The sequence below is a fragment of the Gymnodraco acuticeps genome, unplaced genomic scaffold, assembly GCF_902827175.1.
Source record: "Gymnodraco acuticeps unplaced genomic scaffold, fGymAcu1.1, whole genome shotgun sequence".
NCBI classification, from domain to species: Eukaryota; Metazoa; Chordata; class Actinopteri; order Perciformes; family Bathydraconidae; genus Gymnodraco; species Gymnodraco acuticeps.
In genome coordinates, this window is record NW_022989973.1 from 1 (window position 1) to 27273 (window position 27273).

Here is a 27273-nt window from a genome sequence, read left to right on the forward strand (position 1 = left end):
GTAGAGGACACTACATACTGATATACACCTGAACATCAGCAGGAGAGGACTCTTTAAAGTAGAGACACTACATACTGATATACACCTGAACATCAGCAGGAGAGGACTCTTTAAAGTAGAGACACTACATACTGATATACACCTGAACATCAGCAGGAGAGGACTCTTTAAAGTAGAGACACTAAATACTGATATACACCTGAACATCAGCAGGAGAGGACTCTTTAAAGTAGAGACACTACATACTGATACACCTGAACATCAGCAGGAGAGGACTCTTTAAAGTAGAGACGCTACATACTGATATACACCTGAACATCAGCAGGAGAGGACTCTTTAAAGTAGAGACACTAAATACTGATATACACCTGAACATCAGCAGGAGAGGACTCTTTAAAGTAGAGACACTACATACTGATATACACCTGAACATCAGCAGGAGAGGACTCTTTAAAGTAGAGACACTACATACTGATATACACCTGAACATCAGCGGGAGGACTCTTTAAAGTAGAGACACTACATACTGATATACTCTTCAACGGATTGATTGATTGATTGATTGTTTCAGGGATCCGGAGCCCTTTTGGGAACCTGAAGTTTCATCATGTGTGAATCAGGACTTGAATGATGTGCTGAAGAATGCAGAAGTGAGTCTTTGATATTACAGGTTGTGCACTAAAACAATGTTGATTAAAGGTCACCTATATCCTCTTCTTCATGTCTCTTCTACATCACCATGTGTCCCCTCTTCTTCATGTCTCTCTACATCACCATGTGTCCCCTCTTCTTCATGTCTCTTCTACATCAACATGTGTCCCCTCTTCTTCATGTCTCTTCTACATCAACATGTGTCCCCTCTTCTTCATGTCTCTTCTACATCAACTTGTGTCCCCTCTTCTTCATGTCTCTTCTACATCAACATGTATCCCCTCGTCTTCATGTCTCTTCTACATCAACATGTGTCCCCTCTTCTTCATGTCTCTTCTACATCAACGTGTGTCCCCCTCTTCTTCATGTCTCTTCTACATCAACATGTGTCCCCTCTTCTTCATGTCTCTTCTACATCCACTTGTGTCCCCTCTTCTTCATGTCTCTTCTTACATCAACATGTGTCCCCTCTTCTCATGTCTCTTCTACATCAACATGTGTCCCCCTCTTCTTCATGTCTCTTCTACATCACACATTGTGTCCCCTCTTCTTCATGTCTCTTCTACATCAACATGTGTCCCCTCTTCTTCATGTCTCTTCTTCATCAACATGTGTCCCCTCTTCTTCATGTCTCTTCTTACATCAACATGTGTCCCCTCTTCTTCATGTCTCTTCTTCATCAACATGTGTCCCCTCTTCTCCATGTCTCTTCTACATCAACATGTGTCCCCTCTTCTTCATGTCTCTTCTACATCAACATGTGTCCCCTCTTCTTCATGTCTCTTCTACATCAACATGTGTCCCCTCTGTGGAAAGAGACTCTGAAAGTTTCAGGAACAAAGATTCTCTCTCTTTTTGATCCATTTCTATAAAAAACCTGTCTGAAAATGAGCTGATCAGATTTTGGCCACTTGATGATGTCATAACGATGTTTTGTCTTGTGTAACCATTAGCCAATCAGCAACCACGGTAACCCCCCCCCCCCTTATCACCTGAATCTCCTCCTAGAGCACCATTGAGTTCTTTGTAACCAAATGTCTCTCAGAGGGGCGTGGGGAGGGGCTCCTTATTTTCATCTAAAGTAACAGACAGAGAATCAGCACTTTGGAAACAGGGCTGAAACAGAGGGGATTATGGGTAATGCTGCAATGATCTGTTTGGTGTTTCAGCCAATCAGAGACAAGATCTGGATATATCTGAGAGCTGTGATATATTGATGAAGAAGAGGATGATAGGAGACCTTTAAAGTTATCTCCAGCTTTCTAGACATGAACTCTCTTTTGTTGCAGAACTCGGACATCGGGCTCGGCTCTCTGGATGAAAACGCAGCCGACGTCTTTTCTCAGCTCGATCAGGTCACGAACAACTCGCAGAAAATAAACTCATACGCCAACCTCAACGCTTCGATCCAGGTCCTCTTAAGTCTGAGCAACAAAATCAACAGCATCAACAACGACACCACGGCCGACGTAAGCAACGCAGAATATTCTCAATTCTTAATCAAGACCTTTCTGAACATTAAAGCATGGACACATGTCCCACGTTACTGTAGTCCCACCTCTCCCCTACTTTTAGATACTTTAAAGAGATTGTGCCGATAATACTTCTGTACTTTTACTTAGAGTATGTTGACATCAGTGGCGAACCGTCAGGGCCTTCAAGGTATTCAGAGAACACCCAGGAACTCAGATAAAACAAACAAAATCGATTTAATTATATAAATAAAATGTAATAAAATGAATAAATGAGGTATCCGTGTTGTTGATCTGTAATATCACAGTGTTACGTTGATTTGTTTGTCCTTCTCAGACCATGCTCTACGCATTTCAGTGGTTTTGTGTTAGAAAAGAAAGCAACCAATCAGATCTTGTTCTGGGTCTCTGGGTAGAATATCCTTCACCAAGGTATTCTACATCCTTTATCGAATGCCCTGGCCGTTGCACTGAATGAGAGCGTATGTTTGGACTGACAGTTTGATCAACCAATCAGATATTGATTTGTAGCCAATGGGCGTGTTCTTTCAGAGTTCCCCTCGGTTCCAGGGTATTCTAGAAGGCCCGCTAGTTCACTGGCTCAAGACTGAGGATCTAGATGAATGCGACGAAGCAATTCATGCCGTTTTATTGTTTTTAACGTTGAAATGAGAAGAGCAACAGGTGAAGATGAAGTTGTTGCGGAATTGTTGTGAGTACCTGTAGCTCTTTTCACGACACAGACACAGGTCGGTTCTTTAAAACGGCCGCCTTCTGTCATGGCGGCCGTGAGGCTCGCCCCAGTGCAAGCTATGTTCATGTCTGTCGTACTTTTGTCTGCCCTATATGTGTGTAAAGTTTCATGTGTTATCCAATACACCCGCTGGGACCTACTAAACTTCAGACACAACCAACATGCAGTTTTGGAGTCATCAACGTCTTTCCCGAAGGAAATATTACCTGTTTCACCTGGCCTCCCAACGCCATGGCAGCAAACCGGCAAAGGGAGCAGGCGCTCCGGTGTCCTATCGCGGTTCAAGAGGCGCCCATACCGACCCCCACTCCCTGCCCTTCTGTTGTCAAATGTAAGATCTCTCAGGCACAAGATGGATGAACTTCACCTCCTGATCCAGTCAAACAAAACCTACGGTGACTGCTCCGCCATCTGCCTGACTGAAACCTGGCTGGACCATTCGATTCCCGACCAAGCAGTATCACTCGCAGGATACACACTCCACCGAGCCGACAGGTCAGTGGAACTAACACACAAATCTAAAGGTGGTGGAATATGCATTATGGTCAACCATCGCTGGTGCACAAACTCCACCTCGCTAAACCATGCATGTTCCCCACTTCTGGAGCATCTAACTGTCAAATGCAGACCCACCTACCTTCCCAGAGAGTTTGCATCGATAATCATAATCGGTGTTTACATTCCACCTGAGGCTAACGCTAACACCACCATGAGCGATCTAGCCAGTCACATCTACTCCGTGGAAAACGCACATCCAGACGCAGCAATAATTGTGTTAGGCGACTTCAACCACACCAATCTGTCCACGGAGCTTCCCAACTACCACCAGCAAGTTACCTGCCCCAGCAGAGGAAACGACACACTCGACCACTGCTATACTCCACTCAAGGAGGCTTACCGTGCTTCTGCGGGAGCTCCGCTCGGCAAGTCGGACCACGCAATGCTGCTGCTTATCCCGAAGTACCATGGGCGTCGCCTGGGGTAGGCATCCGGGGCTAAAGCCCCGGATGTTTTTTCTTTAGCCCCGGACAAATTCTCCCTCAATAATATAATACATTAACCGTACTTTACCTAGAGGACGGCAGGATTGTAATTTCCCGTGTTCAGTGAATGCAACAGAGGCAAGACACCACCAGACCAATCAGAGAGTTGCATGGAAATAAACTTGTTTTATTGGCTGACAGTGACAGGTACGTACCTCTCCTCTGTGACAGTGTTTAAACTTTCAGCCGCGGACGCCGAGATTCTGAAGATGGACATTAGACATTTTTTTAATAAAAAAGACGGCAATTCTCAAATGGTGGCTCACACAACAACCCCAGAGCCACCACCTGAGCCAGGTGAACAAGGTATGTACATGTCAGTAAACTTACAAGTTATGTCAACATGTAAGCAAAGCATAAATTATAGCCACGTTGACGTTACTTTGAATCGCGCGGGTAAGCTAAACCGTTAGCAAGTAGCTATAGCTAGCCAGATATATTAAATAAACACTTTGTCATACAATCTAAATGTTGTGTTTTTTAGCGTTACTTGGTGATTTCAAAGAAAGCTCTCTGGGAAATGTTGACTTACTGTCTGTGTTCGACATGAAGCTAGAAGCTACCTTACATTACACAGTTGATCCTGAGTCCTGTCAGTTAAAGTGTTTCATAGTTAGCTTAGCTAAGCATCAACCTAGCACTGAAATATATGGATATTATGTGACAGTATTTCTGAGAAAAAGTCAGCTGAAATGGTGGCATGCCACTGCTTTACGTCGACAGCATGTTTGAACGTATTTGCAGCAGTAAATGTGGCTGTTTGGCCACTGACGTTGCCATAACAACACCTGCATTTAAATGTGCAACCTCTTTTGTGACAGATTTTTGCAAGAAATTATAATTCTTCTGATTGATATTTCCTATTGACAGCTAGTTTCTATGTGAACATTATGAGATGGACAGCCAGCTAACAAGCTTTTTATACAAATATTTCAGATCAAAGCCAATCCAGTGGGGCTCCTGAAAGGGGGAAGGGACACTATGCTCCCAAATATTAAGCCTTGACCCCCATCTTAAAATTGATATGATCCAAAATATCTGCATTGTCGGAGGCCTTTTTTCCTCATTATCATGTCAAATTGTACAGCTTTCCTTAGTGTTGAATGCAGAAAGATGACTATATTAGAGTATTAAGTGAAAATGACTATATTAAAGTTTTAAGTAAATGTATTAAGTGAATTACTCAAACTGCATTTGTATAGGAATGATTCTGTCCTATTGGCAGATAACTACTCTTAACACTGATATCTAACAAGAGGTTTCCAATGTAAATTTAACTATTTTAAATTGGTTAGTATTACATTTTGTGACAGTGTGGTGACACTCATTTTAATGAAGACACATTTGTGTATCTTGAAATTCATTTATTTGACAGAGCTGGAAACTGATTGACTTACATACTTGTTTGTGTTTACCTACACAGTCATCACAGATGAGCCAAACAGAGTAGAGGATGAAGAAAGGAGAACAGGAGAAAGGGACACACAAGAAGGAGAAACAACAGACAAGAACAACAATGGAGACAACAATGAACAGGAACAGACAAGAGTCAATGGGTAACTGGGGAACTGATTTAGGGACTGCAGATACAAGTCAAGGCAAGTGAGACATCACTGCTTTCCATCCAGCATGTTTGGACAGCAAAAGAGATCATTTCAACCGCAAACAGCAAGTGATGAGGGATTATTATTTCCTCCTTCCATCCCTTTGTTCTGTTTAATCTGATTACTAACAACTTCTAATAATTTGACATAGTTTATGATTTAATTGGAAAATGAAGTGTTTTTAAATAATAAACCCGTTTCTGATTCTGAGATTTCTTTTTGACATATGGGTGTTGAGAGATGTATCCATATCTCTTAATGTTGCTCTCAAAGTGCACAAGATTGATGCTTTTAACTTCAGTATTTAAAAAAAGTCTTCCTGGGGGACCCCAGAGGAGGTGACTTCCCCCCAAAATAGCACTTTATCTCTGCTTATGTAACTCCGGTGTAGTGTCCCCTCGTCAACAGATCACTCAGAGCTGGTGATTACTTTCCTGCATTTCAATGGACAGCATATAAAAAGGACACGTGAGCTGCATTGCTTAAGAGATCCTCTCATGCTATCTCTTTTACAAAATAAGTGTCCAGTCAACAACAAAACATCAGTGATCGTATAGTGGTAGTATATTTTTCACAAGCAATGTGAAACATTAAACTTGTTCGCTGGGCATGTCAACAACCTCCCTGCTTTGATCAAGACTTTAGGGAGCCTTTAGCCCCTCTAGCAAAGGGACTGGAAAGCAAGCTTTGAAAATGCAGTACCATCTACATGCTGTCATGTTCCAGACACTGCTCTCAACCACTCAGGGCCTGCACAAATACCTGCAGAAAGAAACAATTGACTTGGTGCAGGCTGTAGATTACAAAACAGCAGTTGAGAACACACTGAAAAGTTACCGAAGTAACAAGAAAGCACATGAGGTCTATGACAAGACCAAGGCCCTGTGCAATGATCTTGATATTCCCGAAACTGTGACACAGAGGAAGAAGCGTAGAAACATGGAAGACTTTGTAGTCGAGGCATCATGTGGAGCAATGTGAAACATTAAACATAAATAAACTGGTGAACAAAACTCACATACCTGCATTTCAATGGACAGCATAAAAGGACACGTGAGCTGGGTTCTGTTGGAGAAATAGCACCATGCTGCTCACATGAGCTTATTAGCTCAGATTAGCTATTGATGATCATGTTGATAAATCATATAAAACAAATAGCCAATCACACAAAAAACATGTTGCTGTGACTGTGAGCATTACACAATTAACATTAAACTAAACAAACACAACAGTACGTTATTGTCCTTATAAAATAAAAACATACATTTTGTCCACCGAGATAATACAGGCACCTTACCCTCAAGTGATCCTCAGGTGCTATGAGAATCTCCCACAATGCATTGCCGTAACAAAGCTAATGCAGGCACACGTTTGTGACACCAGATGGCGCAATTGTGTATGTGAAATTGTAGAAATGTAGAAAATTCGACTGTAGCGCCGCCACTGTGGGCTAAGCCCCGAATGTTTCCAGGTCCAGGTCCAGGCCCCTGCGAAGTACAAACAACAATCGAAATCCTCGGAAACACCAATAAAATCCTCCAGGTCCTGGTCCACAGAAGCCATCGAAAAGTTGCGTGGATGCTTCGCATGCACTGATTGGGAAGTTGTCCACGCAGCTGGGGACCTCCATGCCTACACCGACACAGTGACGTCATGCCTCCAATTCTGTGAGCAGCTGTGCATCCCGGCGAAAACAGTAAAACAACACAACAACAATAAGCCCTGGTTCACCAAAGAAATTCAACAATTAAGAAAGGACAACCACTATGCATACAAATCCAGAAATAAAGAGGACTATATGTCTGCAAAATACAAACTTAGATCTGGAATAAGAAAAGCCAAATTAAATTATGCTTCAAAAATAGAACAGGAAATTTCAAACAAAAACACTAGGACAGTTTGGAAAAAACTTCAGGTCCTCACCAACTACAAAACAAAGCCCCCCCCCCCCCACACCTGAACATGACCACCAGCTTCCGGACAAACTGAACGCCTTCTACAGCAGGTTTGATCATTCTCCAGTTTCTCCACTATCACCCCCATCTCCCCCCCCCCCCCACCATTCACCATCAAAGAGGCAGAGGTGAGGTGCACGTTCAGGAGACTGAAGAGAAACAAGGCGGCAGGCCCAGACAACATCAGCCCTGCGGCACTCCATCACTGTGCTGCAGAACTGGCCCCTGTTTTCACCAACATCTTCAACTCCTCCCTCTGCCAGTGTTCAGCTCCTCACTGTTTTAAGGAATCCACTCTCATCCCTGTACCCAAGTCTAATCAAATATCCTGCCTCAATGACTACAGACCCATAGCCCTCACATCTGTGGCGATGAAATCATTTGAGCGCATCATTCTCAGGCACCTAAAATCCAGCACCTCCCCCCTCATGGATCCATATCAATTTGCGTACAGAACCAACAGATCCGTGGATGACGCTGTCAACCTGGCAATCCCCCCAACACCTACGCCCGCATCTTGTTCCTGGACTTCAGCTCCGCTTTCAACACCATCAACCCGGAAAAACTCTTCAATAAACTAATGGACATGAACACTGACCCCTGCTTCTGTCACTGAGTCCACAGCTTCCTCTGGAACAGACAACGGGTCAAAATAAATAACTCCACATCTCTCCCTCTGCACCTCAGTATAGGAGCTCCACAAGGCTGTGTCCTATCCCCCTGGTTATTCTCACTCTACACAAACCAACTCACATCTCAGCACCCCACAGTCAACATATATAAATACGCAGATGACACAAAAATAACAGGACTCATCTCAAATCATAATGAAACACAATACCTCACTCAGATCCATCAAGCAGTCACCTGGTGCTCAGAAAACAACCTCCTACGTAACGCAGCAAAAACCCAAGAAATAATCATCGACTTCAGGCGAAAGCCACAGCCCAAATCACCTCTATCTCTCTCCGGAAACTCATTCCCACAGAATCACTCACATGTCTTGGCTCTCACATAAGCAATAACCTCAAATGGAAGACCAACACAGACCACATCTACAAGAAAGCCAACCAAAGGCTCTTCTTTCTGCGGCAGCTCAAGAAATACAGAGTGAGGAAACATCTCCTAATCCAGTTCTACACAGCCATCATCCAAAGCATCCTCACTTCATCCATCACAGTCTGGTACAGCAGTTCAGACAACCTCTCCCGGAGTAAACTTCAACGTATCATCAATAAAGCATCAAATCACCTGCAGTCCCCTTCCATCACTCGAATCACTTCACCACCAGCGAACTGTCACAAGGGCAAAGAAAATCATTTCTGACCCCTCCCACCCAGCTCACCATGTCCTCCAACTTCTGCCCTCAGGGAGGCGCTACAGGTCACTGTCCGCCAAAACCGCCCGCTTCAAAAACAGCTTCTTCCCCTTTGCAATACGGACACTAAATGGACTCTAAATAACCCCAATGAACAATCACAATCCACCACACCTTGAACTTTATGTTATATGTCTTTGCCCTGTGCTGTGTGTTGTACTTTGTATTGTCTGTTTATTGTATGTTGAATTGTATGGAACAAGCTGTAATAATCTGCACTGAACACGAATTCCACCAGCCTGGCTGTGTGGTCATTAAAGATTATAATCTAATCTAAGACCTTTTCAGCAACAAAGTAAATAATGTTTCCTCCAGACACAAGACAAAGTGAATCCATGCAACAACATGAAACCCTATAAAATAATATATAGGTACAACAAAAATACAAATGAAAAGACAATAGTAATAAAAACAATACGGTTAAACGATTCAAATATTAAAAGACCAACGTAAAAGGAAATGTTGCTACTTCAACGATAAATAATATAAGATAAAACCCTTTACGACCTTTACAAAATAAAACAATATACAAGTAGGTAAATAATAAAGGCTAATAACAAGCTAATCTGAAAAGATGTGTCTTTAGCTGTCGTTTAAAAATGTCCACTGAGGCCTCTCGTGATAAAAGACCATTCTGGGGACTTTAGGGATATTTAAAAAGCGGAAGACCTCAGGGCTCGTCCAGGGACATACAACGAGACTCGGGACGAGACGTGGGAGCCAAACCATTATGAGCTTTAAAAACCTGTAAAAGAATGTGTAATTCTAAAAGACAATGGCAGCCAATGGAGTTCAGATAACACAGAATGATGTGCTCCCTCTTTAAGTAAAGGATCTGAGTACTTCTTCCAACACTGCTATCATTACGTTATTGTGAAGCGGAAGGTTTTAGTATGTTGTACCTGCACATTAAACTTGCTTTTCTAAAACAGGAAACACCTCCAGCTTGTACTAATTGATGGTTAAATAAATTCAAACTACATATTATTATTATTACATATGGTTTGAGAACTATTGTATATTACATCTTTTTAAGGATTTTGTCAAAGATCAGGATAAAAAACACTTACAATAAGTTCATGTTAGTGAATAATCAGGACATTCAATTACTATCATGATATAATAAATATTTGTTACTTAAGAAATGAACTACCTCAATGAATACCTGATTAACTAACTTATGTCCTTAATAACTAACTCAATGAATACCTGATTAACTAACTTATGTCCTTAATAACTAACTCAATGAATACCTGATTAACTAACTTATGTCCTTAATAGCTAACTTATTGAATATAATATAACTTATTTCTATTTCGTAATTTTATTGCAATATTTTGTTTCTTAATACAAATCTTAATAAGTACAATGTATAACTCAATAATTGTTTTTCTTTTGCAGGACTTCTTTGATTCCTCCAGTAATCTTCTGGAGGAATCTCTCAAAGACTCGTGGAAGAAGGAGTCTGGCCAAGAGAACATTTCTCTGGCGGAGAGATACCTGAGCTCCGTGGAGAAGCTGATTGACGCCACAAACGTGACCCAATTGAAGAAGAAGAAAAACATCGAGGTGATGGCGACCAACTGCACGAAGCAAAACACCAAATGTTACAACAAGGTGTTCAACGTGTCCGTAATCCTCAAAAGCTCCAACCCCGGAAAAGTGAAAACAGCCGGCTTCAAAGAGCTGGAGAAGTATTTACCGCAGAAAGACATAACGCTGGAACCGAACAGTATCGTAGTGTCAACGACGATGGAGAACAAGGCCTCGTCCGTGGAGGTGGAGATTCGCTTCCCGTTGTTGAGAAAGCGGCCTCCCCACGTTCTCATGAAGTGTGTCGCGTGGGATAATGCCACCCAAGATTGGTCTGAAGACGGTTGTAAGTGGAGCGGAGCGTCAGACGAAGGACTCTGTACCTGCAAACATCTGTCCTCCTTCGCCATCCTGATGCAAAGGTATCCTCTGAAGATCACCGGACTCCACCAAGTCACCCAAGTTGGTCTCGTGGTGTCTGTGGTTTCGCTCGTAATCTGCCTCATCATCGAGGTGTTGGTTTGGAGCTCCGTGGTGAAAACAAACACGTTGTACCTCCGCCACATGGCTCACATCAACATCTCGCTGTGCCTCCTGATGGCCGACAGCTGCTTTTTGGCGTCCATGGACCCCGAAAGTGTCTCCAAGTTGTGGTGCCGTATCTTCGTGGTGCTGAAACACTTCTGCTTCCTGTCCATGTTCTTCTGGATGCTGTGTTTGAGCGGCATGTTGCTTCACCAGGCCGTCTTTCTGTTCCACAACGTGAGCAAGAGGACCTACCTGAGACTCTCCATGTTCCTCGGGTATGTCTGCCCGCTGCTGATCGTCGTCATCACGTTCCTGGTGTATGACGGAGGCATCGAAGGCGTGTATTTCTCCAAAGAAAGTTGCTGGTTGTTGTACGAGGGACTCATGAAGGGCTCCATCCACACCTTCGTTATCCCCGTGGGAATTATCGTGTTCGTGAACGTTCTCTCCATGATGGTGGTGATCATGAAGCTGCTCGATCACCCAAAGAACGCCGAGCGGACCAATGAGAGCGAGAAGAAGGCGGCCGTCACGGTGATGCGGTCGGTTATTCTGCTGACTCCCATCTTCGGAGTCACCTGGGTGTTTGGGTTCGCTGTGATGTTGATGGATCTCACATCTGGACCCGTTGCTATAACAGTGAACTACCTGTTCACGCTGCTCAACGCCTTCCAGGTACCGCTGGTTATTACACATAACCGGATATTATTAAGAGTAGAAAGTATTCATTCTACTGTTTAGCGTTCAATTAGTTTTCTTGTATGTCACACACTAACTAGTATAATGATTGACTAAGATAAAAACTGTTGAACTAACTAACTTATTTTCTTTCTAAACAAACAAAAAAATTAACTAACTCACTAACAAAGTAAATAAATACCTTTAATTAACCATTAATTTACTTATCTTATTAACTAACTAAGTCAAACTAATTAGCTAAATAACAAACTAATGGATTTCCTCACTTAAAGAGGACCTATCATGCAAAAATCACTTTTTGATGTCTTCTCTACATCACCATGTGTCCCCGGTGTGTCCCCGGTGTCCCCCCGCTGTGTCCCCGCTATGTCCCCGCTGTGTCCCCGCTGTGTCCCCGCTGTGTCCCCGGTGTGTCCCCGAACTCACGCAGCGTCAGGAAATAAAACCCTCTCTCTTTTCCTCCGTACCCAAATCTCTAAAAACGGGGAACAACGGAGCTGATCCAGATTTGCGTCCGATATGACGTAATATCTGAAATGTGGACCCACGGCCCAATCAGAAACGTTGCTTTCAGAAACAATGCCCGACTGTTTTGGACGTAATATGGTCGGTGTTTACATTAGCATCGCTAACACTCAGAGCTAACCTGTACTGGAGAGCATGTGTGTGAAGAAGCAGGAAGTAAAAAGGAACTCACCTTGTGGTATAACCGGCAAGAGAGAAAGCCTTTGAGCTCCAGACTGTTTCAGAGAGAATCCTTGATAATCCATGATATGGAGTTTCATCACGGCAGCATTTAGTTTAGACAGTAGCTGCCGGGTCCCGCATGAGCTCAGACCCCTCCTCTTTAAAGCTTTATACCCAAATCAGCTCTTTAGAAGCAGGAAGTGAAATAGAGGGATATGAGGCGTGGCTAGAATCTGTTTGGTGTTTGGAGCAAAACGCTTCATAGACATGTTTTTATATATTGTTATATATCTGAGACCTGTGCTATTGCCTACAAATAGCACTATAGCTGACCTTTAACTAACTAGCTAATTTATTTTCTTACCAAACAAACTAACATAATAATGAACTAACTTACTTATTTTCTTGACTAACTGTTGCGCCCATTAGAATGGTTGATATGTTTTTGTGATTTTGAACACTAGATGGCGTGATGGGTTAACAACATATGTGATGTGTACATTACATTATATTTAGCTGACGCTTTTATCCAAAGCGACTTACAATAAGTTCATTCGACCAGGAAGACACAAACTTGAAGAAAACAGAATCATAAAGTACATCAGGTTTCATAGAGCCAAACATTTCAAGTGCTACTCAACTGGCTTTAGATAAGCCAGTCCTTTATTAGTATATAAGTGCTTTGTTAATAGTTCTATCGCTCGAAGTGGAGTCGAAAGAGATGAGTTTTCAGTCTGTAAGGTGTGTAAGCTTTCTGCTGTCCTGATGTCAATGGGGAGCTCATTCCACCATCTTGGAGCCAGGATAGCAAACCCACGTGTTTCTGCTGATGGGAACTTGGGTCCCCCTCGCAGCGAGGGTGCAGCGAGTCGTTTGGTTGATGCAGAGCGGAGTGCACGTGCTGGGGTGTACGGTTTAACCATGTCCTGGATGTAGGAAGGGCCAGATCCATTCGCAGCATGGTAAGCAAGTACCAGTGTCTTGAAGTGGATTCTAGCAGTTACCGGAAGCCAGTAAAGGGAGCGGAGGAGCGGAGTGGTGTGGGAACATTTAGGAAGGTTGAAGACCAGACGAGCCGCTGCATTCTGGATGAGCTGCAGAGGTCGGATGGCACATGCAGGTAGACCAGCCAGGAGGGAGTTGCAGTAGTCTAGGCGTGAGATGACGAGATCCTGGACCAGAACCTGAGTCGCTTTCTGTGTCAGCTGGGGACGTATCTTCCTGATGTTGTAAAGCGTGTATCTGCAGCAACGGGTTGTAGCAGCGATGTTTGCAGTGAAGGACAGGTTGTTATCTAGGGTCACACCCAGATTCCTTGCAGTCTGAGTCGGGGAAACAACTGAGGTGCCCCGATGTTGATTGTTAGGTCAAGAGTGGGACAATCTTTTCCCAGAAGGAAGAGCAGCTCAGTCTTGTCAAGGTTGAGCTTGAGGTGATGAGCAGACATCCACTGAGAGATGTCAGCTAGACAAGCAGAGATGCGTGCGACGACCTGGGTCTCTGAGCGGGGGAAGGACAGAATTAATTGGGTGTCGTCAGCGTAGCAGTGGTATAATGACTGATCCGAGCGAGTTTGTGTACAAGGAGAAGAGGAGGGGACCAAGAACAGAGCCCTGAGGGACCCCCGTAGTTAATTGACAAGGGTCGGACTCAGACCCTCTCCAAGTCACCCTGTAGGTACGGTCTTTGAGGTAAGAGGTGAGGAGGGAAAGTGCAGAGCCTGAAACTCCAAGTTTTTGGAGAGTGCGAAGGAGGATCTGATGATTCACCGTGTCGAATGCAGCAGACAGGTCCAATAGGATGATGACAGAGGAGAGGGATGCAGTTTTGGCAGTGTGCAGTTCCTCCGTGACAGCAATGAGAGCAGTTTCTGTTGAGTGACCTGCCTTGAAACCAGACTGGTGCGGATCCAGAAGGTTGTTCTGATTGAGATAACAGGAGAGTTGTTTAAAGACAGCGCGTTCAAGTGATTTAGACAGGAACGGGAGGAGAGAGACAGGCCTGTAGTTTATAACATCAGACGGGTTGAGAGTGGGTTTCTTTAGGAGAGGGTTTACTCTTGCCTCCTTGAGACTGTTTGGAAAGTGACCAGAAGTTAGAGAAGTGTTGATGAAATGGGTGAGAAACGGTAGAATATCAGGAGCGATAGTCTGAAGGAGGTTTGAAGGGATAGGGTCCAGAGGACAGGTGGTAGGGCGGGCAGAGGTAATGAGGGTAAGAACCTCACTTGGAGAGAGAGGGGAAAAGGAGGTTAGTGTGTTGGTGGAAGGAGGGTCTGGTGACCCAGCGGTGAGTAAAGGTGAGTCAGAAAAAGAAGAGCGAATATCATCAACCTTTTTTTCAAAGTGGGTAACAAAGTCGCTTGACAGAAGTGAGGAGGGGGGAGGGGCTTTTGGAGGGTCCAAGAGGGTGGAGAAGATGGAAAATAGTTTTTTGGGATTGGAATAGGAAGATTGGATCTTATCTTGAAAGAAAGTGCTTTTTGCCTGAGAGATCGAAGCAGAGAAAGAGTAGAGGAGAGCTTGATAGGTTAGGAGGTCGTCACGGTGTTTGGATTTCCACCATTTCCGCTCTGCTGCCCTAAGGACGGTTCTATTAGCACGCAGTGCATCATTTAGCCAGGGAGCAGGAGGGGACTGACGAGCCTGCCGAGATGTGAGAGGACAGAGCGAGTCCAGAGTGGATGAGAGAGTAGAGAGGAGAGTTTCTGCAATAGAGTTTGGAGGTAGGAGTTGGAACGAGTCAGAGGAAGGGAGGGCTGAGAGCACCGATGAGGCAAAGGTAGAGGGGGAGAGGGAACGAAGGTTACGGCGGACAAGTGTAGGATGAGAAGAGATTAGTTTGTTATGTTTGGAAAGGGATAGAGAGAATGAAATGAAGAAGTGATCGGATGTGTGGAGCGGGTTTACAGAGAGGTTAGAAGTAGCGCAGTTCCTTGAGAATATGAGATCAAGGACATTGCCAGCTTTATGAGTTGGTGGGGATGGAGACAGTGAGAAAGCAAAGGCGGTTAACAGAGATGTTAGTTCGTCTATCTTCCCCGTCTGGAGGTTGAAGTCTCCGAGAAGTACAGCGGGAGGGCCAGTTTCAGGGATGTGTGAGAGGAGATTATCTAATTCCTGATCTCCTGGCACAGGTGCATTGATTGACTGGGAGAGCAAGAGTTTTTTTGACCATGGCCGTTTCTCAATCGCGAGGATGCTGGCTTGGTAGTCGCGTACTTCCATGTCACTTCCTTCAGAAACTAAGCAAGTATGCTTCCAAGCCACGGATTCGGAAAACTAAGAAGAATGGAACAGGCTAACAAGTGTGCCACTCTCTCTAACGGTTTCAACATAAACTGTACCGAAAATACATACCTCACGATGTCTATCTAATTATGAACTTGCTTTACTTTCAGGAACACATTTTTGTTGATAACAAAGTAACATATTTACCAACACATGTTCTACGCCACTACATAGCCTACTTACATTTAAATGTGTGCTGCGTCGGTTCAGCCATTCTCTGCAAGGGTTTTTGAAATTGGTCTGTGACTAAAGCATTGTGGGGATTTGAAGGACGCAAAGTCTACCCATGTGCAGCCTCGAAATTTCCCCCAAACCAAGGACGCGGCCTCGGTGGAATTCCAAGTATGCTGGAGAATGGAACAGTCCTTCGGCGGCACTCGATGACGTAGCATCCTTGAAATATTGGCTTGGAAGCCAGTTTCCTCGAGATTGAGAAATGGCCCGTGTCTTTCGTGTCTGTGAACACGCTGTTTTCTTTTATATTGAAAGCTAAACTTTGTCGTACATGGAGATTACAGGTTCCAATTAGTTTAGTCAATCCCAGGTGATATTGAGTGGCAATAGTCAAACTTAATGAATACATAATTAACTTCCTAATTACATCACATGACGTTAGACGCTTTTATCCAAAGCGACTCACATACTCAGTACTGTGAGCCATCCCCACAGGAGCACTTTGGGGTGAAGAGTCTCAGGGACACAACGCCATGCTGACTGCAGTGGGACTCGAACTTGCTGCCACCTGACTCGAAGTCCAGCACACTATCCACTGAGCCACAGCCTCCCCCTAATTTTTAGCTAGCTAAATAATGAAACTAACTTTCCTAATGATTGTCTAACTAACTACCTACCTGTGTACTTACACCTTCACGTCTGCACTCTTTGTTTTGTGTTGCATTGGTTGAACACGTGAACAGCCCTGCTCGGTGTTACCTGTTATACGGCAGAAACATGTTAGTATTAGAATTGTGTAACTTTTCCTTTTCATTTTGCAGGGTTTGTTCATTCTGTTAACAACATGCGTGATGGACAAATCGGTAAGATGTTACTTTTTAAAATAACTCATCATGCATCCAAATCACAACACACGAGTCAGTCGTAGAAGTAGAACCTTTATTTATCCAGGAAAATCAATTAAGAACAAATTGTTATTTACAATGATGACCTGGCAGGAGGCACAGGCTTCCTGAGGGGATGGGGGGTGGGAGGGAAACAAATCAAAAGACAGACTCCGGGCCTTTAGATGACAGGCATAGCAGTTCAACATATAACAACTCTAAAACAATATTGCTGTGGTTCAATCAGTCATTCAGATCAGCATCAGGCAAAGCAGCTGCATGTCCCTACAGCTACCAGGGGGTCACTAATAGTGACATTGAAGGTGCGGGGGGAGACAAAGGTCATTCCAGCTTTCTGCTGCTGAAAGGCGGAGTGGCCAAAGGATGTATGGGCTTTGGGGATCTTTAGCAGGATGCTTGTAGCTGACCGGGTGTTGTGCGTCGGGGGTGGGCGGAGTTGCAGTAATTGTGTGAGGTAGAAGGGGGTGAGGCCTAGGAGTGTTTTGTAAACAAACATCAGCCAGTGGATGTTGCCCCTGGGGCCTGTTCTACGAAGCTGGTTCAACCTAACCTGGATATGTTTGAGTTAGCCGGTTGGCCTAATCCAAAACATACGCGTTCTCGCTAAGCGGTCCTACGACGCGGGTTATCAAGTGGATCGCTCAAGCCAGCCGTGTCCTATCTAGTTAGGTGTTCACATGAGAGGGGTGGTATCTGGAGCATTCGACCAATCACAGACATGGAGAAGCGTACTGACAGCGCAGCGTCATACTTCCTGAATGAAAAGTCAACTATAATATTAGACATATGAAGAAGTTGAAGTTTAAACATCCATGACTTAAACACTTGATCCAGGATCAAAGCCACAGAGCTGCACCTGCAAGGTGAATACAGCTGGGAACAGAACAAGTGTTTGAATGCGTACATTAACAGCTTTATGATATCACTGCCCGTCTAAGACACCATCTGACTTTCATTACATTTGACTCCAGTGTTTCCTCAACTTAATGTGTTGCTTAAAATAATACTTCTGCATCCAGTCTGTGACGCTGTGAGTGTTGCACGGCCAGATACGGCTCAGCTGACTCAGATCAGGAGATGATACATTATGAAGTGATATGGACTGTACTTAATGTGACTCTGATCCGGTTACTTATGTTGTGGCAGATATTTCAGTAAGCTTTCTTAACGCTAATGTTATAATATTCAGATTGCTCTGAAGATGGAGCTGATATTCTATTCATGTTCACGTTCACACAGTCGCTGATTTTTGCCGGCCGTCTTTCCTGCAACGGCAGCTTTTCTGTATTTCCTTTCTCCTGTAATATGACTTGATCGCTTTAAACTCCGCACACTGAGCTCTGATTGGTCAGCAGGCGGTGCTTTCCCTGAGTTGAGCTCTTAGCCTGCAACCTAACCTGCTCCGGGGCAGGTTAGCCGCTCAGCATCAGTTACCATGGAGATCTAGCCCGCTAAAAAGAGAACCAGCTTCGTAGGACCGGAAACCCAGAGTTACCCTGAAGTTAGCCGCTAAGAGAACATCCGGCTTCGTAGTACAGGCCTCTGGTCTCAAGAGAGGGCCAGTTAGCCAGAGAGTACAGGTCACAGTGGAGTGTCCTGTAGGGGGCGTTGGTGGCGAAGCGATACAGAACGTCTAAATGATCGAGACGTCAGTCGGTGGTTTACTTTCTACTAACAAGTTAAATGTGTAATAAAATATATAAAACCACAAACAGGATATTGTAGCATAACAGTTTTAATCTCATTTCCACAGACCCGAGAAGCACTTGGGAAACGTCTGAAGAAAAATGTAAGTGTTCTACAAACAGGATTATTAATGAAAAAACGATTATAAATGATTTGAATCTCTCGCATCCTCCGTCTCTCCAGGCTGCAGCCCCGACCTCCAGCAGCACCACGAAGCTACAAAGCAATTGGAAGAAGTGAAAATGATCCTAAATATGTCTCACACATTTTACGTACAATATATCTGAATAGGCTTCAAGTTCGTACATTTTTATAGTGATTACTTTGATGTGTTCCCTGATATATGAACACTGTGCTATGCTTCTTGTACTGATTGATTTTTATTTAAAACTTCATTTTATTGCGACATATTGTTTGGTAAACACTGTTTATTACATCTTTCTAGGATTATAACCTCGTAATGTAGAATTACCTTATTAGCTTTATGTGTTTTTATTAGTTATATTAATGATTTGTCTTTTGGGGTTTTGGTTTCCTCAGATTGTCTTCACTTGTAATCTTTCATGCTTTCTTCACAGTTGAACGACTTATTTTCAAGATGAATACGTGATTTAATACGGAGCTGTTTCAGGATTACTTTGTGTAGAAACTCCCTTCTGTATATCTGTCATTTGAATCCTATGAGAGGTAGTCGAATGAGATGTTCTTGAGTTCAAGAAAGCGCTAAATAAATAGATTTTCACCCAAAAACTATTCATTAAAACTTGAATGTTTGTTTCTTAACACTGTACGGTAAAGTGATCCCGTTTGTTTCAGTGACATTTTAAGTGTATTTTGATGATGAATATAATGACTTCCATAAAGACCCTACGTCAGTTTCTTGCTCCTCTTCTCCTCGTTCTCCCGTTTGCTCCGCACCTCGTTAGTGTCGTCCAATGAGATTCCTTTCTGAGCCTCAACCTCTGCAACACACACAGGGATATTTACCTATCAGATACCAGCATGAAACTTCCACCCTTCATTACTGACAGTAACACAATTATTTTTTATATTACAAGTTTTCTGACAGGTCATGTGTACATTTGCAAATGAGGCGTTTTGTGATGCTAACTGCATTTAGGAGAAATCTACAGACACGAACAGTTAGTCAAATAAACTCCTACATTTGAAGTTTTCTTTACACTAGGCTGTGTGTGTGTGTGTGTGTGTGTGTGTGTGTGTGTGTGTGTGTGTGTGTGTGTGTGTGTGTGTGTGTGTTGTGTGTGTGTGTGTGTGTGTGTGTGTGTGTGTGTGTGTGTGTGTGTGTGTGTGTGGTGTGTGTGTGTGTGTGTGTGTGTGCTGTGTGTGTGTGTGTGTGTGTGTGTGTGTGTGTGTGTGTGTGTGTGTGTGTGTGTGTGTGTGTGTGAATAACCCAACATCTAATTAATAGAAAATCAAGTGTTTCCCTCAAATCAACCATAAATAGCCACTTTATTTAAACTTCACCCAGAATTCGGACTTTTTCTCCACTTTTTTTGCGAAGAAGATTAGCGCCAAACGTTTTATTTGAGATCTGAACGAGAGATTTTATGGTATTTCTTTTTTTTTCTGAGTCTTGACTTTGTTCTCAGAATGTTGAACTTTTTAAGAATTGAAACTTTTTTTTAATTTGGATTTTTTTCTGAGTCTTGACTTTTTAAGAATTAAATTATTTCCAGAATTTTGACTTTTTCACAGAATTGAAAATTGTTTTTCAGAATAATTTTTTCTCATTATTTTCACTTATTTTTCAATCAATGTTTATTTATAGCCCAATATCACAAATATTACATTTGTCTCAGTGGACTTCACAATTTGTACAGAATATCAGTATGACAATACGACACCCTCTGTCCTTAGACCCTCTGTCCTCAGACCCTCTGTCCTTAGATCCTCTGTCCTCAGACCCTCTGTCCTTAGACCCTCTGTCCTTAGACCCTCACATCGTACAAGGAAAAACTTCCAGAGAAACCCCAGTTTAAGGGAACATGGGAGAAACCTCAGGGAGAGCAACAGAGGAGGGATCCCTCTCCCAGGACGGACAGACGTGCAATAGATGCCGTGTGTAAATTGAAGAGATAATACATTTGCAACATAGGTAGACCAAATGTTTGGAAATGCATGTGTGTATAATAGGAAGATGAATCCACGAGGATATCCATCCGGCCACGGCCACGACTCAAGATCCAGGGCTCGCGATGCAGGACACAGGACCGCAGGATCATCCATGACTCCGGATCCTAAATCCTAAAATCCACATTTAGCCTCTTAAGTTACTTCTTGAGGGATCTGACGCAGTCGTGGTGTCCGTGGCCTATATCTGGGCGATGCGTTCATGCTCCAGAAATCCTCCAGGTTCAGGCTCTAAGAATTTGAACTTTTTTCTCAGATAATATTTTTTCAAAATGTTGACTTTTTTCATTTTATGTTTTTCTGATCTTTGAAAGTTGCATTTTTTCTGAAAGATGAATTTCTTCTCAGAATTTTTCTTCGGAATTTCATTTTTTTCCTAGATTTTGACTTTTCTCTGAAACTTTTTAAGAATTCAAACCTTTTTCTCAAAATGTTGACTTTTTTTCAGAATTTCGACTTTTTTGTCCACACATGTCCCAGTAGAGACACTAAATCCTAAAATCCACTTTATCCGCCTCTTCATTTACTTCTTGAGGAATCTGACACAGTCGTGGTGTCCGTAGATCTGCGCGATGCGTTCAGGCGTCTCTCCGCATAAGTCCTCCAGGTCCAGCGGTGCGTTCAGGCTCTGCAGCAGCTTCAGGACAGGGAGGCGTCCGGCCTCCGCGGCGCTGTGGGCGGCCGTCCATCCGTGCTCTGTCATCAGAGAGGGACACGCCCCGTGACCAATCAGGAGCCTCACAACCTCCACGTGACCTGAGGGGAGGGGCCACAGTGAGATCTCACACTTAAAAACCTCCAATACAGTTTATAACTTAGACTTCATTGAGCTTTTTCCAGACAATAAACAACAAACACAATAACAAGCAAAGAGACACAAGTTCAAAAGTTATTTATTTTTAGCCAAAAGCTATGACTACATCTAAGTTTTTTGATGTTTTTGTAGACCAAAGTTCTGTGTCACATATCTTAATTCCTATTATCAGTGAAAAGGTAATAACAGTAAATGAATGCACTAATTATTCATCTGCAGAATGAGTACTTTTACTTTTCTCTACTTTCTCTCAGAATATTTACGGAAGAAGATTAGGGCCAAAGGAACATTTCTTTGAGATCTGAACAAGAGATACTTTTTATGAGTTCTGGGATTTAAGTAAAAGAATATGATTAAAAACATATTTTTTTCATTTTCTCAGAATAAATTGTCAGATTGTCAAAAACCCAATTTTTACTTTTATACTTTCACTTATTTTGCTCTACTTCTTATGTATTGTCCCATTGGTCCATAAATGAGTTCTGCTTTTTTGACTCAGCCCTACAGGTGTGTTTTTAGACCAAAGCTATGACTTCATCTCAATTATTGGATGTTTTCTGTGAATACAAGTTTAGTTTAAATGCTGATGGAAACTAAAGTAACTAACCTGTGTTCAACATGTGAGAAGTAGAAAGTACAGGTATTTGAGTTCAACATGTAAGAAGTAGAAAGTACAGGTATTTGGGTTCAACATGTGAGAAGTAGAAAGTACAGGTATTTGGGTTCAACATGTGAGAAGTAGAAAGTACAGGTATTTGAGTTCAAAGTGTAAGAAGTAGAAAGTACAGGTATTTGGGTTCAACATGTAAGAAGTAGAAAGTACAGGTATTTGTGTTCAACATGTGAGAAGTAGAAAGTACAGGTATTTGGGTTCAACATGTGAGAAGTAGAAAGTACAGGTATTTGAGTTCAACATGTGAGAAGTAGAAAGTACAGGTATTTGAGTTCAAAGTGTAAGAAGTAGAAAGTACAGGTATTTGGGTTCAACATGTAAGAAGTAGAAAGTACAGGTATTTGTGTTCAACATGTGAGAAGTAGAAAGTACATGTATTTGTGTTCAACATGTAAGAAGTAGAAAGTACAGGTATTTGAGTTCAACATGTAAGAAGTAGAAAGTACAGGTATTTGGGTTCAAAGTGTAAGAAGTAGAAAGTACATGTATTTGTGTTCAACATGTAAGAAGTAGAAAGTACAGGTATTTGTGTTCAACATGTGAGAAGTAGAAAGTACAGGTATTTGAGTTCAACATGTGAGAAGTAGAAAGTACAGGTATTTGAGTTCAAAGTGTAAGAAGTAGAAAGTACAGGTATTTGGGTTCAACATGTGAGAAGTAGAAAGTACAGGTATTTGAGTTCAACATGTGAGAAGTAGAAAGTACAGGTATTTGTGTTCAACATGTGAGAAGTAGAAAGTACAGGTATTTGAGTTCAACATGTGAGAAGTAGAAAGTACAGGTATTTGGGTTCAACATGTAAGAAGTAGAAAGTACAGGTATTTGAGTTCAACATGTGAGAAGTAGAAAGTACAGGTATTTGTGTTCAACATGTGAGAAGTAGAAAGTACAGGTATTTGGGTTCAACATGTAAGAAGTAGAAAGTACAGGTATTTGAGTTCAACATGTAAGAAGTAGAAAGTACAGGTATTTGAGTTCAACATGTAAGAAGTAGAAAGTACAGGTATTTGTGTTCAACATGTGAGAAGTAGAAAGTACAGGTATTTGGGTTCAAAGTGTAAGAAGTAGAAAGTACAGGTATTTGGGTTCAACATGTGAGAAGTAGAAAGTACAGGTATTTGGGTTCAACATGTAAGAAGTAGAAAGTACAGGTATTTGAGTTCAACATGTAAGAAGTAGAAAGTACAGGTATTTGGGTTCAACATGTAAGAAGTAGAAAGTACAGGTATTTGAGTTCAACATGTGAGAAGTAGAAAGTACAGGTATTTGGGTTCAACATGTAAGAAGTAGAAAGTACAGGTATTTGAGTTCAACATGTGAGAAGTAGAAAGTACAGGTATTTGGGTTCAACATGTAAGAAGTAGAAAGTACAGGTATTTGAGTTCAACATGTGAGAAGTAGAAAGTACAGGTATTTGTGTTCAACATGTGAGAAGTAGAAAGTACAGGTATTTGGGTTCAACATGTAAGAAGTAGAAAGTACAGGTATTTGAGTTCAACATGTAAGAAGTAGAAAGTACAGGTATTTGAGTTCAACATGTAAGAAGTAGAAAGTACAGGTATTTGTGTTCAACATGTGAGAAGTAGAAAGTACAGGTATTTGAGTTCAAAGTGTAAGAAGTAGAAAGTACAGGTATTTGGGTTCAAAGTGTAAGAAGTAGAAAGTACAGGTATTTGGGTTCAACATGTAAGAAGTAGAAAGTACAGGTATTTGTGTTCAACATGTGAGAAGTAGAAAGTACAGGTATTTGGGTTCAACATGTAAGAAGTAGAAAGTACAGGTATTTGAGTTCAACATGTAAGAAGTAGAAAGTACAGGTATTTGTGTTCAACATGTGAGAAGTAGAAAGTACAGGTATTTGAGTTTAACATGTAAGAAGTAGAAAGTACAGGTATTTGAGTTCAACATGTAAGAAGTAGAAAGTACAAGTATTTGGGTTCAACATGTGAGAAGTAGAAAGTACAGGTATTTGAGTTCAACATGTAAGAAGTAGAAAGTACAGGTATTTGGGTTCAACATGTGAGAAGTAGAAAGTACAGGTATTTGAATTCAACATGTAAGAAGTAGAAAGTACAAGTATTTGGGTTCAACATGTAAGAAGTAGAAAGTACAGGTATTTGAGTTCAACATGTAAGAAGTAGAAAGTACAGGTATTTGTGTTCAACATGTAAGAAGTAGAAAGTACAGGTATTTGTGTTCAACATGTAAGAAGTAGAAAGTACAGGTATTTGTGTTCAACATGTAAGAAGTAGAAAGTACAGGTATTTGTGTTCAACATGTAAGAAGTAGAAAGTACAGGTATTTGAGTTCATCATGTAAGAAGTAGAAAGTACAGGTATTTGTGTTCAACATGTGAGAAGTAGAAAGTACAGGTATTTGAGTTCAACATGTAAGAAGTAGAAAGTACAGGTATTTGTGTTCAACATGTGAGAAGTAGAAAGTACATGTATTTGGGTTCAACATGTGAGAAGTAGAAAGTACAGGTATTTGAGTTCAAAGTGTAAGAAGTAGAAAGTACAGGTATTTGGGTTCAAAGTGTAAGAAGTAGAAAGTACAGGTATTTGGGTTCAACATGTGAGAAGTAGAAAGTACAGGTATTTGTGTTCAACATGTAAGAAGTAGAAAGTACAGGTATTTGGGTTCAAAGTGTAAGAAGTAGAAAGTACATGTATTTGTGTTCAACATGTAAGAAGTAGAAAGTACAGGTATTTGTGTTCAACATGTAAGAAGTAGAAAGTACAGGTATTTGTGTTCAACATGTGAGAAGTAGAAAGTACAGGTATTTGGGTTCAACATGTGAGAAGTAGAAAGTACAGGTATTTGAGTTCAACATGTGAGAAGTAGAAAGTACAGGTATTTGTGTTCAACATGTGAGAAGTAGAAAGTACAGGTATTTGAGTTCAACATGTGAGAAGTAGAAAGTACAGGTATTTGTGTTCAACATGTGAGAAGTAGAAAGTACAGGTATTTGGGTTCAACATGTAAGAAGTAGAAAGTACAGGTATTTGGGTTCAACATGTAAGAAGTAGAAAGTACAGGTATTTGTGTTCAACATGTGAGAAGTAGAAAGTACAGGTATTTGAGTTCAACATGTAAGAAGTAGAAAGTACAGGTATTTGGGTTCAACATGTAAGAAGTAGAAAGTACAGGTATTTGAGTTCAACATGTAAGAAGTAGAAAGTACAGGTATTTGTGTTCAACATGTGAGAAGTAGAAAGTACAGGTATTTGAGTTCAACATGTAAGAAGTAGAAAGTACAGGTATTTGAGTTCAACATGTAAGAAGTAGAAAGTACAAGTATTTGGGTTCAACATGTAAGAAGTAGAAAGTACAGGTATTTGAGTTCAACATGTAAGAAGTAGAAAGTACAGGTATTTGAGTTCAACATGTAAGAAGTAGAAAGTTCAGGTATTTGAGTTCAACATGTAAGAAGTAGAAAGTACAGGTATTTGTGTTCAACATGTGAGAAGTAGAAAGTACAGGTATTTGAGTTCAACATGTAAGAAGTAGAAAGTACAGGTATTTGAGTTCAACATGTAAGAAGTAGAAAGTACAAGTATTTGGGTTCAACATGTAAGAAGTAGAAAGTACAGGTATTTGAGTTCAACATGTAAGAAGTAGAAAGTACAGGTATTTGAGTTCAACATGTAAGAAGTAGAAAGTTCAGGTATTTGAGTTCAACATGTAAGAAGTAGAAAGTACAGGTATTTGTGTTCAACATGTGAGAAGTAGAAAGTACAGGTATTTGAGTTCAACATGTGAGAAGTAGAAAGTACAGGTATTTGTGTTCAACATGTAAGAAGTAGAAAGTACAGGTATTTGAGTTCAACATGTAAGAAGTAGATGTTGACTCATCTCTTTCGACTCCACTTCGAGCGTTAGAACTATTAACGAAGCACTTTTATACTAATAAAGGACTGGCTTACCTAAAGCCAGTTGAGTAGCACTTGAAATGTTTGGCTCTATGAAACCTGATGTACTTATATGATTCTGTTTTCTTCAAGGTCGTGTCTTCCTGGTCGAATGTACTTATTGTAAGTCGCTTTGGATAAAAGCGTCAGCTAAATGCAATGTAATGTAATGTGAGAAGTAGAAAGTACAGGTATTTGAGTTCAACATGTAAGAAGTAGAAAGTACAGGTATTTGGGTTCAACATGTAAGAAGTAGAAAGTACAGGTATTTGTGAAAAGTAAAAAGTATTCAGGAAAATAAGTAGTGGAATAAAATACTGATACTAGAAACATGTACTTAAGTACAGTACCAAAGTATTTGTACTCCACTACTTCACACCTCTGAAGCTGACCCAGGAAACACAGGGGGAAAGATTTAGTTAAAGTCAACCCTCTTTGTTCTATGCTCAAAGACAAAAATATATACTGAAAAGGTTAGTTTATATAACGATTATTTTATCTAACTGTCAATATGCGTGTAATTTTACTTACAAACTATATGTGGATGCAGGACTTGTAACAAAGTATTTCTAAAAGGTAGTATTGGTACTTCAAGCAAAATATCTGAGACTGAGTACTTCTTCCACCTCTATACTTAATTAATACAGGTGTGTATCAGGTGTGTGTACCTCCAGCAGCTGCCCAGTGCAGGGGGGTTTTGCAGCTCCACTCCTCGTCCTTCTGGTTCGGATCACATCCGTTGAGCCTCAGAATCTCGTGGACTTGGAGCAGATCTCCTGCAGCTGCAGCCTCGTGCAGCTCCGTCATCTCCACCTCAGTGGTTACCTGGAAACAGAGACAAACAAACATGGTGCCTCTGCTAGTGTTGCTAAGGCTCAGTGCTGCCACCTGCTGGGCGTGAACACAGGTGCATGTAATAATAATAATATTTTATTCAAGGGGCCCAAGGCCGCTTTACATGGGGAACAAACAAACAAAGAGGCACATAATAAATTAAAACAATTAAATAGATAGCAGTACGAATGGAAGCAGGGGGGCTGTGATGGGTAAGGGGTCAAATGTATTTGACTATATTCAATTGTATTGTATTTACTCATTGATTTATCTACACTGCTATGTACAAATGACGATAAAAGCCTTGAATCTTTATACCTTGAACGTGTTTTGTTTTTAGTTTGCTTCTTGTTTTGTTTCTAACATGTTCATTTACTAATTTAAAATAAACACATGATGACACTCTGAGAAAACTGCATTACGCTGAAGAAGATGAGGGCCATATGAGAACATGTTTATAAGTAAAAGTAAAACAAATACTAGAGTTCTGAGTTTTCTCTCAAATAACGATAAAAAATAAGTGGTGACACG

At 41.5% G+C, this 27273-nt stretch overlaps 2 protein-coding genes across 2 annotated transcripts; one reads left to right on the plus strand and one right to left on the minus strand.

Moving 5' to 3' along the window:
* Nucleotides 1-571: 571 nt before the first annotated feature.
* Nucleotides 572-19448, plus strand: LOC117542939 (adhesion G protein-coupled receptor F5-like; the record flags this gene model as incomplete). The annotated part of the gene is given in 6 exon segments (XM_034210835.1): nucleotides 572-650; nucleotides 1941-2120; nucleotides 10259-11593; nucleotides 16590-16631; nucleotides 18427-18462; nucleotides 18543-19448. Coding segments are annotated over 6 exon segments (1729 nt in total), but the record flags the coding sequence as incomplete, so codon positions are not given.
* LOC117542940 (ankyrin repeat domain-containing protein 66) lies at nucleotides 18137-27262 on the minus strand. The gene is made up of 4 exons (XM_034210836.1): nucleotides 26577-27262; nucleotides 21038-21266; nucleotides 19231-19321; nucleotides 18137-18575 (listed from the first exon to the last, which is right to left on the minus strand). The coding sequence occupies exons 1-3, from the start codon at nucleotides 26755-26757 to the stop codon at nucleotides 19315-19317; spliced, it is 417 nt and encodes a 138-aa protein (XP_034066727.1). The 5' UTR covers nucleotides 26758-27262; the 3' UTR covers nucleotides 18137-18575; nucleotides 19231-19314.
* Between the last annotated feature and the right edge of the window lie 11 nt (nucleotides 27263-27273).